A 20,678-nucleotide genomic window follows, 5' to 3' on the forward strand; every position below is an offset into this window, starting at 1 on the left:
ATTAGAGACCTCCTCCAAATGGTCCATCCTTGCCAAGAATAACTCAGGATCCCTTCCAAACCTGGCAAGTTGATGACCAACAGGTGTGGTTTCCTTTCTGTGGTCTATACCGAGGAGAGAGTGGACACTGTAAAAAAAAAGGTTGTGGACTGTAAACTTAAAGGTACTTTGCAAAACAGGAAAGGAAGAGGCTCGTTTAGTCTGAGGGACAGTAATGACTCCCATGTGGCGTCCCTATAAGCTGGCGTGAGGAATGGATTTCTTACCTATGCGGGAAGTCAAGCTGACTCAGTGCATAGGGTCAGTGTGTCTACAGTTACTGGTCCTATACTACTACTAGTCAGTTACTAGTTCTATACTACTACTAGTCAGTTACTACTGGTCCTATACTACATCTAGTCAGTTACTGGTCCTATACTACGTCTAGTCAGTTACTGGTCCTATACTACGTCTAGTCAGTTACTGGTCCTAACTCCTATACTACTACTAGTCAGTTCAAGCCCAGTAGGGATGACAGGTCAGGGGTGGCCACTTTGACAGATAAAATTACCATGAAAATTGAAATTAACGTGGCAGTGCAGGGAGTCAAATTTATCCTTTCCTGCAGCACAGAATATCAATATTTGCAAGGCCTGAGTCAAATTTTCATATTTGTTTTCATTGAAATAATATCAATGATAATCTTTATTGCAAGTTCATGCCCGAGGGCTAATTGCAGACTAAGTAAAGTAGTGGTATAGATAATTGTATACTTTACAGAGAAGGAAAATGAGAACTATAGATAAATCAAAAGAGAAATAACGTGTAATCTAAATCTCTTTCTAACTCGTATAGCTAACTGGTGCTGGTGGTTATTATAATTCATAAATACCAGACTAAAATAACCATCTGATACTTAGTGGGCTTGTGTTTAGCACAATTAAACGTCATGTTGTTATCAGGTCCAGCAAGCTCGGCCACATCAGGTGCTAGTCTGTCAATCCTATGTAGAAAGCCTGCAGGTCACTCTGTCAAGAGATTGTTGGCAATACATCAAATCATGGGAAATCTACTTCCCAAACCTTGACATCTGGCATGGCGTGCTGCCCTGTAGGCAGTGATAACATGCTGCGGTCGGATTAAGATTTATCTGTCGTCTGGTCTCTGCGTTAGGGTAGTGAAAAGGTTTCCCTTCATTTAGTTGAACCACTTTGTCATATAGTGGCCATGGTTTACCGTATCCGTGCTGTATGGCGATGAGGCAGTCACAGATCGGCAAGTTCGAATTTAAGATCAAGGTTAAAAGATTTAAAGATCTGAGGCGTGATTAGCACCCACACAAAGTCAAGGTCAGATGACCTTCTGCCCTGACCTGACACGGGGTCAACGTTGATAGACTGGCAAAATGGACCAGTTTGGGTAGAGCAGGCCCATATTTTTCGGACTAACCCTAATCAACAATCATAATTAAGAACATATGCACATAGTTTAATACATTACACCGTCTGGATTTTCAATTTAAAAGGATAACTTTAAGTGACGTGCAAAAGCCACCTCAACTTCTTAACGTTATGTCTGCCTATGTCTGTGTCTGCTTTTTGGAGCAACTGAAGTACACAGGCAGGAAAAGGCATTGTCTATGTCTGTCTAGAGGAGCAATTTTCTACTTGGGTTGTTGCCAACACACAGTCAGGGGTTCAGGCTCCTGGAAAGGAGAGAATGGTTTGTGGGCAGACACAACAGTTAAAGTCTTATTCCTGCATTTGGCCGTCCCATATGAATACACGTTAAAACACACAATTTCTATGCCCGCAAATCCAATTAAAAAAACAGTATATCAGGATATGTTTTGCTTTCTATTTCATTCGTTCCATCCATGCATCCATCCATCAGTCCCTTAGCTCAGGAAGCCGTAGGGGCGGTAAAGGCAATAAAAAAAATTGTCACCCAAATCTAATTCATGTAACAATGTAACAATTTTTATCCCATTTCAAAATGAAGCAATCCACTGCCCGCTAGAAATCTTCTTGAGCCCCGAAAGGCCTGGCTCAGGACAAAAATGCATATACGTCCGACAATTGGTTGGGTCACAAAATTTTTATGCATAACCATGTGAGTAATAAACTAATACACAAGCTTTCATCTCAAATCCTTTTTATGATTGACTAAAGGGAATTTATCGTCAACCTAAAAACATGCTTTGGGGGCCCAGTCATTTTTTGGGCCGACGCTTTTAGACTTACTCGGAGTGATACGGGAATGAGACCTTATATATAAGGGCTGGCCATAGAAACACATATTAAAATGCACTGAAAGAAGGCTTCATAATGTTAACAATAAATTCTTAACAACAAGTAAATTTAATTTGCTTTGAAGTAAAATTGAAGCGAACAGTTATGCTTCACAAAGAATCTATGGACAAGGTTGAAAAGTAAATCATGAATGGTGATATGCCTTGGGGAAAAAGGCATGCAGACCCTCTGTCAATGTTGTGGTATTTAATTTTCATATCAGTACTGTTCCATGATAACCTTTTCACATGTACCACATTGTTGAGCTTAGGAAATTCTAACTTACAAAGCAAACACAGGCCTCAAGCTGACAAGGTTTGTAGGGAAAAAACAGTATAAGCCAGTAAATTGCATACCGGATTGATGCACACTTCTGTTAACTGCACGGAATACCAAAATCCCAAACTGGTGCGGCTTGAAATTCTTTTTTTCTGCATACCTGAAGTTACCTGCACCAGACAAATTCTACCTGCACCTCTGAATCTAGGAAGTATGGATCATACTAAAATTGTTCAGGAACCATTGCTATTCTTATACTTTCTAGGTGGTAACAGTCAATGCAGCTAATAACAATCTATATACACCTGCATCATATGACATTTATGTATAAAACCCAGTACATGGACCAGTGCAGGTTAGGTGCAGGTAGACATCAGAAATACCTGCATGGCTCCAATTTTACCTGCACTAAACACTGTAACCAGCATATGCAGGTGGTATTTCGAGCCCTGGTTTACCTTTATCTTCAGGGTAACCTATGCCTCCAAATTTGAGTTGTGCACCTTTTTCACGTGTGAGCCAGGAATGTATTGATCACCCCTCGTAACATGACATCATGAGGTGAGTGGTATTTCACAGCCTCTCTCTTGTGTTTGAATGTGAAACCAATAAATTTATGTACAAGTAAACATAGCACTGACACCAATAACATTTGTGTTGCAGAAATTATGGCCCCAACATCTGTTTCAACAGAGGTCAGCAGCAGTGTTGTCCAGGCTGGCAGCGGTCAGCCGGCAGTGGACAGTGTCTGCAGGGTAGGACACATCATTTCATAAGACCTCCTTAACGCTAGTTCACCTTTATCCGTAGTGTAACCTTTATCCGTTCTTTTTTAACACAATATATCTAGGGATAGAAAGTCGACAGATGGTGGTTTCATACTGCAATATTTTGAAAATATCACAGTTTGAAACTATCGTCCATCGACTTGATATCCCAGGATACCGTGTTTAGCAACAAAACGGATAAAGGTTACAGTACGGATAAAGGTGAACTAAGGTTACACTCCGTCTCGACGGCAATTGCACTGCGCTCTCACTGTGACCAAAAGCCTATGTGTGAAACTTTTGATTTCATGCTGGGTTAATATCATACAAAATGTCAAAGTCTGACTGAAAAGAAAAAAAAACATTTAAAGTGTATGAAAAAGATTTTTTTCTGTACAATTCAGTGAGCAAATCTGTTTAGGTGGCATAGATATTGCAGTGACACCACCATTCTGTATAAACAGTACAAAATCTTTCTGGATCAACGGTTGAACTATTTCCAACCAAAAAAATTGGGCTTCAACTCACAAAAGCAGTCTTTGTCAAGGAATGAGCATTGTCCACACTGCTCTTGTGCTGTCAAGTTGTACAGAAAATGAAAATGATGATGTATGTAATATAGAAATGTGCATTTTGGTGTCATCATCAGCACTTTTAGTACCAGATAACATAACTATTTCAAGAAATTCAAGAAAATTGTTGACACACACTGCCGAGGTTCAAACTGTATTCTAAATCTAAACCATGACAGTTGTGCTTTGAGACACCCAGGTTTAGATGAAGCTTGTTTGTGTAACTTTTACATCACAGTTGGAAGGATTCCAGAGTTCAAGGGTGCTCTGCATGAAGATTCTCCCAGGATTCCACATCCAAACATCCTAAACTGCCTGACGCAGCATGGGCCATGTACAGGGATTTTCCCAGCTCAAAACATGGCTGTAGCCTTAGTTACAGCACTCCAGTCTGTCAATGGATATCTGTAGACTATCTGGTTTCAGGTGTAGTGAGTGAGTGTTCTATGCCTGAACACAGTGTGACACTGTCAGTTTAGACTGAAGAAGAGTTAACGTTAGTTCACCTTTATCCGTGGGGTAACCAATATCCGTTGTATTTAAAAATCTGTTATTTTGGGATCGTCAAGTCGAAAGACAGTAGTTTCACAATTGCAATATTTTGAAAATATTTCAATTTAACCTGAAATCCCAAGATACATAGTTTTTTTAAAAAAATGAACTGGAAATAGGTTACACCACGGATAAAGGTGACCTAACGTTAGATGAAGTAGCTACTCAGTTGTTACAACTGGAATGTGAAACTGAGGCTATGTAAATTGTATTTTTATAATAACGAAGTAATGTTTCCAGCTATAACCAGTTAAACTTGTGTACGCTATAATTTTGCTGTCTGTGTGTATGTCTGCCTTGTTGTGTCTGTTGGTGCATATGTCTGTCTGTCTATGTGTATGTATGTCTGCAGGTCTTGTCTGTCTGTGTAGGTTTGTGTCTGTATGCTACTGCATGTCTTTTTCTGTCTGTCTGTTAGTGTATTAGTCTGTGCATTGGTCTATATGTGTCTGTGAGAATGTTTCTGATATGCAATGAAGAGGCTGAAGTCTGCCTTCTTTTTCTACAGTTAAAACAGGGCAACCAAATATGTAGAGCAATCTGCTTATCCATATTGCTTTCACGGCGGTCGGTTGCTAGGGTATTCTTTCCCGTTGCTATGCGAGTTCGACAGAGTATCGGGTTACAAGAGGCCTACTATTTGCTAACCGTAAAATATTTCAAAATAAACAAGATGTTATGACAAGGAAAATGTTTTCAAAATAAGATTAAATTCGCAATATTAGATAGTTTGAATCTTCCTGTTTGAATTGAGATATTTGTTTTGTTTCGATTTTGCTACCAAAGACGGTTATTTTCTGTTTCAAGGAAGGCCTTCAATTTGACCATACTCTTGATAAGATGGGCCGCAAGTGCCATGGCAAATTCTCGATTTTTATATTTTTCGTCATCTGAGAGGCAAATAAAACTTTCTGTTTTGGGGATTTTTTAATTTCTAATTTTAAGCAAAGTTACAGTCAAAAATATGCGTAAAAATGCCATTTTTCGCACTTAATTACCAATAATGCAAAATCTAAGGCATTTTTTAAAAATCCCAAAAACAGAAATCTCGGGAAAACCGTTGCGGTCATTTTGAGCCGTCAATGAGTTATGTTGGACTCTTCTTGGTGGAGATCTTAAACGATGTTTACACGCATGTCATACCGCACGGAGAGCGGGAGGGTGTAGTTGATACCGGTGTAAACAACACTTATGATATTCAAGGTCACCAACAAAAACGCCAGTAGCTTCGTTACATATTACAGGTCCCAAAAAAGTGAAAGCATAGGTGTACTATCCAGAAAATTGTTTATATTGGTTAAAAAGTATATTTTTCGCCTGATTCAAGTTAGTTGGGGGGAAAATGCCAGAATGCACGGTTTTACCTGCAATGACCGCAGATGACCTAAATAGAACACGGGTTCGGTTCGAATTACGTCAGATGGAACCTCGTAGAAGAGGGTTCGAATTCGGCTAGACATGGGAGATTTTGAGCCCGTATTTGACCACCGTGTTTGCAAAACTCCCAGCCTCATGGGGAAAAATATCAATATTGAGCAGGGCTCTAGCCAGCTCGACATTTTTTTCCGTCAGCAAATTCCCATAATATTGTCGCGAAAACACTATTCCAGGAGTTAGAGAGACTGAACTGAGACCTTGAAAAATGGGTTTTGATGAGATTATCGTATGCGAAAGAGCACCGACACACATTATCAACAATCATAACAATAGCAAAACAAACAGTGTGGCTTTTACGGCCGTGGACGGCGTCCCCAAGCAGCCTGTAGCTTCCACCAAGGAGCTTTTATCAGATTTTTGTCCATCAAAGTTGACGGATTGGTTTTAAAATTTTTCCGTCACACGCAGCAAATTTCCGTCAATTGACGGAAAAACGGACGCTGGCTAGAGCCCTGACATTGAGGATGTTTGAAAACACTCCATTGAAACTGATATTGCAGAAATACACACTAGACAGACAAGCCATAAACAATACTTGATTCTCTCTGCACAAATTCTGGAATACAAGTGTTATAAAAGACCAATCCTGAGATTGTTCATCACAATTAGCTTTTCAACCAATGAGAGAATAGCAATTATCTGTTTAACCAATGAAAGAGCGACTGCATGTTTGTCAAATGTAATACTATTGTATGTATATGCATTTTCTGTTATGTTTTGAATTTCTCTGTTTTGACGGATGTGGATGTGGCTATCAAAACGTGGATGTTGATTTCGGATCAGTCTATAATGAAGTATGCTTCAGTTATCACCTCATTACTGATAATCCAATAAGTGATTCATGTTCTTATCAGTTTGCACCATGCCTTGTAATCAGCCAGGATATAACCATTTAGTTTCTGCTTTGTTCTGTTTTGCAGCACACTGCCCCTTTGGGTGTGGGAACGGAGTGTGCATCGCCCCGTACACATGTCGCTGTCCCACGGGACCGAACCAAGGCTACCATATCAGCTGCCAGGATGAAGTAGAAAATACCCTCAGGCCAGGTAAAATATAGTTCAGACAATCCTGTATTGCAAATCTGAAAACTTTTGCAGTGGTTTTATTTTCACATTTTGTCCAGAGACCACACCACTGTCAATTTATGACAACACAATTTGCATTTCCATTGTACATGATTGTATTACGTAAAAGTTGTTATCAAAGTCAGGTACTTAATTTGAGGTTATTGCTCAGAACTGGCAACAGTATAATTCCGGACAAACATTCTAATTCCGGAAAACCTTGATAATTTCAAAATAAATTGACCAGATGAATTGATATTTGTAGGTATGATATGTTAAAGGATAGTGAATACGTACACAAAACTGTAGGTTGGAATTAAATGTCTCTACAAAGAAAGGCTGCCAAAGTCTGGCTCAGGGTCTCAGAATTCTGGCAGAATTCTGGCTCAGGTTCCCAGAATGCCCTGTCTTGAAAAGTCTTGCCCTGAATCTGAGTTGCATACTTTAATGGATAAAATACAGCACTAACATTTGATGCTATCTACCCCAGACTTCCTCCTGCCCTACAGTAGTATAGGGCTCCCTCCTTGGTCATGCTCGATAATCTCCAAGCAGATATACAATAGTAAGACTGTGTCCATAGGGCCAAGACAGCATCCAACTAACTGTCTTGCCACTGTTGCCACTGTTACATCTCAGTTCAGTTCATCCTCGGAGAGGTGACACCAGGATCTTTGCTAGTTTCTGTCCAGCATGACATGCAGAACAGAGCTCGTCATCCTGAAGTCCTGTATCATCCCTAAGCATGAAGGAAAGACGATGGTGCATGCGACGGCCATTGCTTCAAAGTGCATGGAAATGTGTTGCTAGTCGCATCCTACGGTTGACTGTTGTTGTGCAGGACAAGTCACCATAAAGTTGTTCATAACATGCCTCCTCCATGAAATAGTCCATTAGAACTGCTTGTAAATAACCTCAGCATGACCCAAGAGGGAATCCCGGAACTCTGGGGCTAGTGAGGAAGTCTGGAGGAGATAGCATCAAACTTTGCACACAACAAATCGAATATACTTAGTCTAACACTTTGTAGATGTGACATGCTGGGCTTTAAACATCACAGACACAAATATACTAACGCTGACAGGCGGCGCATTCTTGCCTGGTGTGTCAAACAGCTAGGTTGAGTTCAGACGCCTGGTTGAGTTACGGGCCATCATAATGCACCCCTGGCAATTTATTTTTATTTATTTACCCCTGGCATTGTATGGTTGAAAACTGAAAGTCCTGCAAAGTGTTTCTAATAGGGGTGGGTACCTGTACAGAAAATTCAGATACGGTCCAGGTCCAGGTCCGGACCTGAACCTAGACCTAATTGTCTATGAAAACTTGTGAATCTGCGATACTCAAAAACAATGGTCCAATTTTCTACAAACTTTAAGGAATCTGTTTGATGTAGTATCCGACTGGCGTTTAAAGTCCTATCTTCTTGTAAAAGACACTAACTGCCTCTGTTTTGACTGTAGAAACTTCAAATTGGTAAAAATAACTAATTTCTTCTACTTTGCTCAAGTTATTTTCTTGGACTTAAAATCTCTAAAACACTGTTCATTTTCTAATCGGTCCACCATCCAGTCCACTGATATTTTCAGGTCCTTTTTTTTTACGGGTCTAAGGAGAAAAACCTGTTTTGTGTACTGGTACCCACCACTAGTTTCTTACCATCAGAAGCATGTGAATTGAACAAACTCTTCTTCGTTACACTAACTTCCTTTAATTCTTCCTTAAACATTTCGACAACAATCTGTTGCTTTCATCAGTGCAAAATGATTAAGGTGACAGATGGTCGATTTCGTAAGAATTAAAGAAGGTTGTGTAACGAAGAAGACCTGATCTACCAACTTGATGAAACTACGGAGAAGCATGTGAAGTATGAAAGACTGGCATATGTTGGTAATGAGGATGTCTCTTGGCAGGTGGCATGGTTAATTTGGGACTGGAGGATCTCTAATGAATGTGAACAGACAACAGACACAGCCGGTGTCATGTCTCGTAATTCTCAACTGGTGGAAGATGAACTGTTAAGGAACAGAAAACAGAAAACATTTGGTTACAGTACCACTGTACCAGTACAAAAAATTTAGGCCCAGGTCTGGTCATAAATCCAGAGGATCAGGTTCAGGTCTGATTGATATACTAGTGCAGATGTACAATTTCTTATGTCATACCTGTGACGCGAAAACGTTCCATACGGGTGTTCCAGACCGTGTGATAACTTCCATATCACACAGGTTCAAAAATTGTATCACACAGGCTTTCTTCGAGTAAATCGAACTATTTCGAATGGGTCGAATACGGCACAGTTGACAAGTCGAATACCGGATTTGGACGTTAGAATTGCTGTAACAGTTGTTACAATCTTTTGTTCAAGGACACAACATTTTATCAACTTCTGGTGCATTTTGCATCGAAATATACGTTTTCACGTCACAGGTACGACATAAATAAAATACAACATGGTGTATTCCGCATCACCCTCGGTCCCAGCCTTCCTGCGGTCGGGCTGGTACCTCGGGTGATATGCAATACACCGTGTTGTATTCTATATATATTTTGAAGAGTGAGACTTGACTACAGGTCTCTGTGAGTGCTATATTGTACAAAGTATCAGGACGAAGTAGAAAAGAGGTAATGGTCATTTTTACAAAGTTTCTACAGTCAAAAAGTTAGCAGAGGCAGTTAGCTTTGGTCACATGATGATATGATACCTGACCGAACAGATTCCTTATACCAAAATGGATCATTGTTGTATCGCCCATTCACAAGTTTACAAGATAAGGTCCAGGTCCGGACCTGGACTTGATCCTTTGGACCTGGACCATATCTGGACCTAAATTTTCTGTACTGGTACCCACCCTAGTCTGTGTTAACACAATCTCTCTCGCTGGGCAACTGCGTAAGACGCATGATTTTAGTGGTGCATTTTTTTTACTGATCCAGCAAGAAATACTGTTTTTGAATCGGAACCATGTATCAGTCCCCACCCCAAGTCATGAGTTGTGGTGTCGCCAAGGTTCGTAAGGTGCAGCTTACAGTTGTATGGCATGGAATCCCCCGACAGACCTTTAAACCATCTGTCGGAAGTTAGATGTCCTTGCCAACCGCTACTTTTTTTGGCATGTGCAGAACCAACAATGTCACAGTGCCAGAACAGGACTGTGACCCCAGTAATCGGTCTCCATGGTAAATTCAGGAAAATAATCCCTTCGAAGCACACTCATCAGGATTTGAAAGCTCTGAAAACTTTGTTTCCCTTCTGCAAAGCTTCATCTGTCTTCCGTAAAACTGACGAAACACAAGATGGGAGTAGTACGGGATTTGTGGCTTTCAGAGCCAGGGTTGGATTCCCTGCATGGGAACCACTGAAACAAAAGAGACAAGAAGCACTGGCTTCCAGGATTCGAACCTAAGTGGCTTGATAGCGCACGAAGCCAATGCACTGACCGCTAGGCTAAAAGGTCCTGACCAGTTTGACTGGTCAGTTGGTGGCACTTGAGCCCCACTGTTACACTGTTGTCCTACGGAGAACGAACGGATATAGTAGAATTCAGCAAAAAATCGGAAAATTGGCCTGGGAAGTGACAGTCCACGCTAAAGTCACCCTTTGGTACCGGTAGCAAAGCTCCCCTGGCAAATTATTCTCCCTATAACAGCATAGTCAGTGTGGTAGACTAGAGTTGTACTGTGTGTCTTATGATGATGTAACTACATGTATATGGTAGCTGAGGTGTGCTATTAAATCACAATGCTCAAATAGTGCAAACTCAGGCCATTTTTACTCAGATTTGGAGAGAAAATATCTCCTCCATTTTCCCTGGCACAGTATGTAAAACTCCATCCCTCAACTCCACAGTGGTATTGTGGTGACAGGTTATTGGGGTTCAGTGGAACTTTTACTTCCAGGTGCTTCATGGTGTGTTAGCGTTCCCAAGGACACTTACACGTACAGTGGGTTTTGGAATGCATGCTTGACTTGGGACTTGGCACTGTCTAAAAGTACCATGGATGGCACCTAGCCAGGGACGGTATCAGAGACAGGCTGACATTTATGTGTGAGTTTGTGAAGACTATGTCCAACTCAACCATTAAGTTCAACAGAAAGCACAAAATTTTTTTGTCTTGAGTAATATTTCGCAGCCCCACCCCCACCCCCCAATAAAAGGGCTGATTTTTTATTATGGGGTATCAGGGACAGGCCAACATTTATGTGTGAGTTTGTGAAGACTATGTCCAACTCGACCATTAAGTTCAGTAAACAGAAACCAGTTAAACTTAACGTTTAGGCCATGCTAAGTCAATATTATGGTTGCAGGGTTTTGCAAAAATGAAGCAAGCTATGCAAAATAAAAAGGAAATATTATTTTAAGATTAAGAGTTCAACAACTGCATAGCCTTTACCATATAGTAGATGTGTCAAATGAAGTCAAGATAGCTTTTTGTATTACACTGTGCTGTTATGGTTTGAGGAACACTTTATGTGCCTTAAAATCTGAGCCACATTGTTGAAGGGACCTTGCAGCTATTTGTCGTATCAGATATAGCTCTGACTTTGATATATTTTTTAATTGACTGTTTCATACTGTTCAACTATTGGACATTAGAAACTTACAGTTCTAAGTTCACTCTTGACTCTAGTGTGCTTTTCCCTTGGGAGACAACCAGGCCTTCTTTCAGTGGTTGACAGTATTAACAGGGCTCGAAATACCACCTGCATATGCAGTGCAGGTAAAATTGGAACTGTGCAGCTATTTCTGGTGTCTACTTGCACCTAACCTGCACTGGTTCATGTTCTGGATTTTATACATTAAATATCCTATCATGTAGGAGCTGCAGCATGTAGATTGTTATTATCTACATTGACTGTTGTCTCTCCCTGTATCTGTACCACCTGTAAAGTATGAAAGAAAAAATAGCAACGGTTCCTGAAGAATTTTAGTATGTTTCATGCTTCCTTGATTCAGAGTGGTGCTGGTGCAGGTAAAGTTTGTCTGGTGCATGTTACCTACACCAGTGCAGGTATGCCGAAAAAAGGATTTCGGGCCCTGGTATACCTGCCAGTGAGTGTATAGCACCACTAGACTCACCCCCAGACTGTTGGCAAATTGTTACCACATGAGACTTCAACATCAGGTATCACAGTTGAACATTGGGTGAAGAGGTTATCTACAAGGCCGTGACAGGCGGGAGACAAGAAAAGTGTATATCAGGAAAGCTAACAAGAATAACGCTAAACAGATTGTCCTCTCCTTTGTGAATTATGGTACCGTAACATCATATTTTGTCTAATGCTAGTTCACCTTTATCCGTGGGGTAACCTATATCCGCTGTTCTCAAAGCAGGGTATTAAGGATTATCATGCTGCTATATTCTGAAAATATTACATTTTGAAGCAACCGTCCATCGACTTGAACCTATCTCTAAATGAACTGTTTTGAAAAACAACAGATATAGGTTACCCCACGGATAAAGGTGAACTAGCGTTACTGGTCTGTTCTTTTGCTTTACAATTATTACAGTAACTGTTGCTCGGTTGACAGTTGTTGTAGGCAGTTGTCTTTCTAGTTTCTTTGTAGTACTGTGGATAAGTACTTTTATTAAGTAGTCTTGACTGCATGTCATCGTGTAGGCTTGCTATGGGGCATATACTATAGTTAGGGCTGGCCATATGGAAAGCATTTTGATGTACACTGAAACAAGGCTTAACTAAAGTACAATGTACTACCGGAAATTAAATCTAGACAAAAATCCTTCTCCACCAACCCTTCAAAGAACATGGGGCATCGGCCAGCTTACAATCTGAGGAAAGCTCGCTTTTAACAGAAGGACCCAACAACTCAAATCCGTCCTTCTTTTATAACAACTTAACTGTCAAACTGAACAAATTTTTACTAAAATGGGAATGCTTACACCTTACCTGTTCCTTCTGAACCAAAAAGGATTTTATGTGTTTCTATCATAATATTCACATTTAAATCCCTTCTCTGTGCAACCCACAATGTGATGTCTGCCATATAACTTGTGAATATGGAGTTCAACTGACTGGGCTTTATTTACTACTGAGGAGTACCCTTAGGTCAGGACTTCAGACAGTCATGAAATGCCATAGCCAGCTGATAACGTGATCCAAAAGATTGAATAGACAGATACTCCGAGTCTTTCACTGGCACAACATGGTGGCGTCTGTTCGACATGGATGAAAAAGTGCTTAGAAAGGTTGATCGAAGATCACAGACAAAGAATATATTTAAGATGAAGAGAGAATCAAGAAAAGATGATTGAAACATCAATCAAACCCTAAAGGGATAGAGAGGTTAGGACTTATAAATGTGATCCTCCTGCATGTACATGTAATAATGGAACATCTTAGTCTGAAATGACTGTTAGAGTATAATCTAATACATGTACCTTAAGTACTCATCGTCTACAGACTGGCATTTGTGCTGGACCCCACAGACCATCCAACTTAGTGTTCTTTTGCAATTGCCTGTCAAAAAGATGTTGTATTTAAGACCAGTCTTATTTTCTACAACATATGATATAATAGGACTGAATAAGGGTCTCATAATGTCTGAAATCTTATGGACTCCATCTGTAAGATGGTATTTATTTAATATGATGATGATGATGTTGATGATGATGAAGGTTGATGATGATAGATATTGAAGACGGTAGTGGGTGATGACGATGATGATTATGAAGATCATAGCTAAGCAGCTGTTGGATGATAAGTTGCTGATGATAATGATGGCTGATGATGATGGATAGTAAAGATGATGGTGGATGAGGATGATAGTGCTGGATGATGATGATGATGGATGTTGAAGACGACAATGATGATGATGATGATATTGATGATGATGATGGTGCCACAGACCCTGTAGATCATCAGTATTGGGATACCTGTATTTTGTAGGAATACAGTGGAATTTGATAATATCGTAATGTATTTTGTGTGTTTTAAGAATGTGTGTTTTTTGTCTATCACTTAGGTCTCGCAATCCTGCCCAGCCAATGAAATTCTTACTGTATGGTTTTTGTCCTTCATCTTTGCATTTCTTGTTGCAGATGTTTATACAGTCCAGGAAGGTCTTCCTCCTCTGCCAGTAGATCTATCAAAAGGTTTGTAGTCCCATACGTTTGTGCTGGTATTGTCTGCGGAAAGAAGTCTGGTATACCAGTAGGTAACTTTAGGCCATGTGGATTTGATTGCATGGATGACATCCTGCGAGCACATCAATCTAAATTTTTTTCGTCCATTTCCAACAAAAACAGTTTTTAACCAAACTGTAAATTGTACAAAATTGCTGCAAAATTAACAAATATATGCTGTGAATTCCAAATAAATACTAGAAAATGGATACTAATGTTAAGGAATGCCAAAGGCAATTCCAAAGTCAAAGGAAGAGATATCTGATGAAAGAACAAAGTAAAGAATCCATTTTTGGATTACTCTGTGTATTAAGTCATTTGTTGTACCTTCCGGGCAGCTTATATTATACACTCATGCTTGCCTCAGTTCTTTGGTTCATGTCATTCATATAATGGAATCAACTTGGCATATGAAAAATATAATTTTTCGCTTTCATTACTACATCAAATTTCATCATCCCTGTTCTACCCATCTGCAGAGCATTCATCCCCCTACAGAAGAATACGAGTTCACAAGAGAATAACAATCAAGAAAAGGCCCAAAGTTCCCCCTCGGCCGGTGGACCAGGAATTCAGTGCTGCAGCACTAGTAGAGACGTATCCTGTGGGACAGGAGGTTGTGGAGTCTACAGGTGTGCTGCAGCCTGGAGATACCCAGTATGTGGACAGAGGTATGGACACGTGTATCCTTGGAAAACAGACTGTTTCAAGCCGGTGTGGGAGGGGTATCAAATCGACGGATGGTGGCTTAAAACTGCAATGTTTTGAAAATACTGAAACTAAATATTTTGAAACCACTGTTCATCGACTTGATACCATGTTTTTGAAACTGATGGATATAGGTTACCCCGTGAAGAAAGGTGAGCTAACATTACATGCTTGTCAGCGTTTCCGCCAGGTTCTTGAAAGTATGCGTCCAAATATTTGGGAGGGGCGTAATGAGCGCCGGAGGCGCGAGCGCTCGCATTCTAGGGGGGTCCGGGGGCATGCTCCCCCGGGAAAATTTGAATTTTCAAGCCCTCTAGAACACAATTTCCTGCAATTTGAGAGGATAATCATGCACTTGAGATTGGACGTCGGTTGCCTCTTTTACTCCCATTTTCAGTTATCGACGACAACCCTCTGCCAATTTTTTTCCGTCATTGAATAAAAAAATGTCTACCTCCTGCGATCGATGTTGCGCCCTCCCGCATCAAATACAGTAGTTTTCCGAGACGATAAAATAACGGCGCCATCACACTTTGTGTTTTTTTCTATTTTGCCCGATGATTTTACTCAAATTTTTCGAATCGGTGGGGTTTTACAAGGCCGCGCCGTCATTTTCTACGAGCGTGCGTTTGTTTCCTGCGACCTCAGGTAACCCTGTTTTCGGAGTGAAATCTTTGGTTGGATTTCTTTTTAAATAGACCAAGGACGTTATACATTACTCGAAGGAGGACAATCTGCTGCCTCTTTGGCAGTGATCAGTGCCGGTGTAACCTTGAAGGAGTAGCCAGAAAGACGTCCCAACGTGCTGGGCGCTGCGATCGACGATCCATCTGGGGAGGGGGGCGTGCCGCGCCATGTGCCACGGAGGCCAATGCTAGTGCACAACCGACTCGATCGACGCCTGACAACAATATTGCGGCCCCTTTTTTGCCGCAAATTTTGTCTTTTTGAAACAAAAGGAATTTTGTAAATAAGAAATAAAGTGTATAGTTTTGAATTCTTCACTTATTTACCGCGCACGTTTTTTAACTTGGATAAATGGGGAAACTTTAATAGTAAATTGTTAGCAGCTAGGGAAGAAACACAAGTTGCCAGACGACACGGGCGGCTACCAACATCACGTGCGCTAATAGTCGGCAACTTTTTTTCCCGGTGACCAATGACAGAGTGTAACATTACATTTATCGAATGCTGATTGGTTATTAAGATGATTGGATTTGGACCTGGTGGCCAATCTGGACTGCATGGCGCCGGCGGCCTGTTGTCAAAAATACCGACTGCCAATCATCTGCCCACAGCGTGAGAACTTTTGTTGAGATGTGCAACACTCGCGCAGAACAGTTTGTTAGTTCAATACTTGTATTGCCCACAAATCGTTAACAAATACGTGAAAATGAGGACAAGTTAGTATTATGTTAATATCAGAATATAAAATCTGCATATTAAGATTTCTTCGAGTGTTAAAGAATGCTGACTGTCAGATGTATTTCACGGACTACAAAAAATTACATTGCGCAACGGACGGCTCAGACTGGCGCGTGGCAGGGTGTGTTGCACATGGATTCGCTAGTTGTAAAACGTGCCGCCCTCCGCCCCATGCTCAGACTACTGGGATGACCGGAAAGTGAAGAATTTGAAGTATAAATTGTAAAGGTAGGATTCCTTCTTATAAAGACAGATTTTTTAAAAAGATTCCAGATACATTTTGTACACTGGTGGTACAGGTCAGCCTTTCTTTCAGAATTTTTTATGGACGCATTCAGCTGAGCCGAGTGCGTCTTTCCAGAAAAAGATGCGTCCAAAGACGTAAAGACGTATGCCTGGCGGGAACGCTGATGCTTGTGCATTTTAGCGTAAGAAGCCACCACCCTGTAACCTGTGAAAACAATGCTAAATGAGGTCCATCATGCTAGTCTTCAACAAGTGGTACTTTACTGGTATTTACTTGTGGGACTGAATGTCTGGTCATGACATGACCCTCCGTGCTGACAAAAAAATCCATCCAATTACATTTGGTGTAAAAAGAAGAGAGTCCCGTCATGGGTACCCTTAGAATGCCAACCATTCACTTTACATTATTCAAAATCTCCTCAGTGTGGAAGGGCCAAGACCCCCCTTTCATACCATCCTCCTGATTGGTGTTCTCGCTACTTTGCCATTACCATTGCGCCTAAATGAAATCCGGGCTAGAAGTCTGACAAATGATACTACATGCATACTGAATTGCAACATAAATGCATGTTGCCACCTCGCAGCCATAGGCCTTATGGGGGACCTGGTGGCTTGCTGTGGTACTGCAGCAAAACTTTATGTTGTGGACATCCTATGGTCATGATCTGTTTAAGTTACAATGTAGGTTGCTCTTGGGTTCATGAAGAAGTGGTCTAGGTTTGGATTCTAATTCAGACTGTCCCACAGGTCTCTTGAGAAGCAGCACAGTTATGGTGTCATGTTTCGCCTTTTGGCCTGCAGTGGGTGCAGACAGGTAACAGGATTAGGCTTGTGGTGGTGTCCTTCAGTACAGGAGGATATTCAGTAAGAAAAGGTGTGACGCCTGAGAATGGTTCACTGCACTATGAAGTCTCAGGGTTAGGGGTGGCTACCGGTATGGTGTATCGGTATCAAATTTATACTGTAGATCCTTGGGTCGTAGGTTGATTCTAGCAGTGTGGAGGGTTGGCAACAGCTTATACAACATGTTGTATGGCAATGCATTTGTGGATGTAAGGCCCACTTCAAACAGACAACACTTAAAAATATATAGTCGTGCGACTGTTATTGACTATTCCTTGTGAGCAACGGTTGTCTTTAGACATGCGTTCAGAGTATTGCAGGACACCCGCGGCGCAGGATTCCACTGCGGTGCGTGCGTGCGTGACCCACAGTGACCTCTTGCTTGCAAATTAAAAATGGCGGGAGAATTCTTCATTTTCGTCATGCAGCAGATTACTATTCTTTTGCTTGCAAACAAACATGAAAATCTGGAATTAAACCCGGCGTTCGTTGCCGCCGGTGGTATTACAGATTACTACTAGTATCATGAAGGATGTAGCCACTGGTGGCGGGGCATTGCGCTGGAACAGGCAGTTTCTGATGACAAAAATACGTTTCCATTACTGACTGCATGTATATTTACGGAGAAAAATGCCCTTTCAAATAGAAAAAAAAACATGCTGCAGGCTTATTTGCATATGATCCAGTCCCGTCGCCGGCGACGATTTTTTTTTAGACATGTGAGGAATAGTCGCGGACCCCCCGCTGAAGGGTCGCGCGACTGGGTCCGAGGTGGTCGCACGATGATTCCATAAAAACCCTCGCACGACTATTTTGATCCTCTTTATAAGACAGCCTAAAAATATCGTCGCCGGCAACGTTGTCGACAACAACAGTCGCACGACTATGAAAGTGTTGTCTGTCTAAAGTCGGCCTAAGCTTGTTCAGTGTATATGAGAGAGCTTCATTCAGGTGTAAGCCTCAAGCATCTGCACGTCAAAGAACCCAACACACTTATGGAGAACATTAGGGGTGGCCTGGTGTGCTTGACCAAACAAGAAAGCTTCTGAAAAAAGCTGGCCGGTGCGTATTTTGGAAAAAGCCTGGATGGTAAACAAAATCACATGAAAAATTATTGAATTGGTCTGTCATCTATTAAAAAAACATTACATGAGATTTGTCTAACAAGGAAAAAAATATTGTTACAAGTGGGGTTCAAACGGCTGCAAAAGCAAATCGCTATATCCACCCAGCGCGTAGACCGCTCGGCCACGCTAACTCCATGATTGCGTAATTGTGCGTATAGAAGGGCTATAAAAAGTATAAGAGTTTGGTTAAATTGACCGATCCATGCATGCATCCATGCAAACCAAACCGTTGAACGAACGGCTTCTCTCGCCTCTAAGCCGGTGCTACGCACCGGCAAAAACATGAACAGTAGCGAAGCCACATTGTACTACCACTAAGCTGCTTGCTTCACCTCAACTGATGGTGACTACTTTAATTTACTAGAGGACAAGACTGTTTCCATTCATGAGTAGACATCTGACATTAACCTTAGAACTGATTAGATTTCACAGTTCAGTCAAACTGTCACAGGTGATGTAGCCTGTCCTTCAAGGGTAATGAAGGTCAAGATAGTGTTTTATCCTGGCCACAGTTGACCTTGACAGTAAACCTGGTTCCAGGCTGGTAGGTAAAGCATATATCAGGCTAGAGATTGCATTCTAACAGTATTTCTAGATCTTGTTCCACTGGTAAAGATGGCAATAAGAGTCTATGTCAATTAGGATACTAGGAATGTGGTAGTGTTTATTTGTTTGTTTATTACACTTCCAGTGTGGTCCCTCTTTCATAAATCCTGAGTTTGATGTCAATGCGTTGATCTAAGTTTATATGTATAGAAGTTGAAAAGTTCTGACTGTCTCTGAATTTACAGGATTTCTCTGTAAGATTGTGATCCAGGTATATAAAGCGTGCTTTACAGCACAGTTTGATTGGGTCAAAAATACACAGGAGACACGATATGATGGTCGTCCTAGACCTACAAAAAAATGTAAAACGAAGACCATGTTTTTATGGTCTCCACATTGATATGAAACCAAAACAATTGATTTCATCTGGTCAAAAAATTGAAATGATTAAATAAATGTATTTTGATGTGTATACTATTATTAAGCAAAATAGCTTGGGAAAATATTGAATTTGCCAAGTTCATATGGAGCACCCATCAGATGGATGGCACCAATCTCGGAGATTGTTCCAAGGGTCGACCAAACCAATGCCGCAACCTGACACATAATTGCGTATAGGTCTAATGTCAGGAGAGTTAATCTGGATCTAATCTGGTCCTGAGGTTGAACCATCACCAGTGAGAACCCCTCAGGCAGTCTTCAGCAGCAGGGAAACCCTACTTGACCTTGACCCCGTAATTGGTCTGGGTCATCCCTAGAGGGATTCCCAGCTCTTGGGTTACGCCTGGTTCAATACTGACCAATTTGTGGATGAGGTTTAGATGGTTTACAGGTGGGGAAATGAAAACTGGAGGTAGCCTGGAGTGAAACCTCTCGTATTAGGCCTGCTGTGGAGGGAAAATGTAGGGGTGACTCTTTACTATTACTCACTAGGTGCAAAAGTCGAGAGGGCACTGAGTGTTCGGCTTGCATTCGGTAGGTCATGAAAGCAATTCCTGGCTGAGTCAAGACTTAAAAATTGGTACAGGTCATGCTGCTCTCTCTGCTTAGCACTCAGCAAATGGGAAAGAATAATGGTAGTTGAATACACACCACTACCATTAGGCTAGCCCCCTGCTGTAGTGATTACACAAAAATTGTGTGGCCCAAGGGCTATTACAATGGAGATGGGTACCGCCTTATGTATCATCTGGTGCAGGAAAGAATCTAACATCACAATTACAGAGCTTTCTATTTTGTATTTGGCGGTTCTGTATTCATGTAACATGTATTGAGGAAACTCATCTTTGTTTCCTACCAAAACATGCTCAATCAGTAATTATCTTCACCATAATGATTAAAACAAACACCAATTTGGTGTTTGTTTTAATCATTATGGTGAAGATAATATGAGTGGGTTCAGCCCTGCATTGCCTCCCTTTTTCTTTTCTATATCTAGAGACTATCAACTTTTTACAATAATTATTATACAATTTAGTTTGAAGAAAGGAAAATTTGTTACAAAACAAATGTATGTAGTCTACCTATGACATTGGAGGATTGGATAGGTGTACAAGTGCAGGACCCAGTACAAATAAGGCCCAGATGCAAGTTCTGGTGAATGTTAAGGTAGGGTCTGGGTCATAGATCTTTTCTTGGATCTTTTTCAGTATCCTACAGTTCTGGAAAACTTTCTTGTAGTTTGTATGTCAGGAGG

The 20,678-nt window shown here is 41.0% G+C and overlaps 1 protein-coding gene across 17 annotated transcripts in view; it reads left to right on the plus strand.

Moving 5' to 3' along the window:
- LOC118410575 (kielin/chordin-like protein) overlaps positions 1-20,678 on the plus strand; it is a 113,466-nt gene that overhangs the window by 15,949 nt on the left and 76,839 nt on the right. For all 17 annotated transcript variants that reach the window (XM_035812350.1, XM_035812358.1, XM_035812394.1 and 14 more), the window contains exons 2-5: positions 3,213-3,304; positions 6,798-6,923; positions 14,004-14,057; positions 14,567-14,758. In XM_035812350.1, the coding sequence (XP_035668243.1) occupies positions 3,213-3,304; positions 6,798-6,923; positions 14,004-14,057; positions 14,567-14,758 (464 nt within the window). The remainder of the gene's footprint in view (positions 1-3,212; positions 3,305-6,797; positions 6,924-14,003; positions 14,058-14,566; positions 14,759-20,678) is intronic.

The sequence above is a fragment of the Branchiostoma floridae genome, chromosome 1 (assembly GCF_000003815.2).
Source record: "Branchiostoma floridae strain S238N-H82 chromosome 1, Bfl_VNyyK, whole genome shotgun sequence".
In the NCBI taxonomy this organism is placed as follows: Eukaryota; Metazoa; Chordata; class Leptocardii; order Amphioxiformes; family Branchiostomatidae; genus Branchiostoma; species Branchiostoma floridae.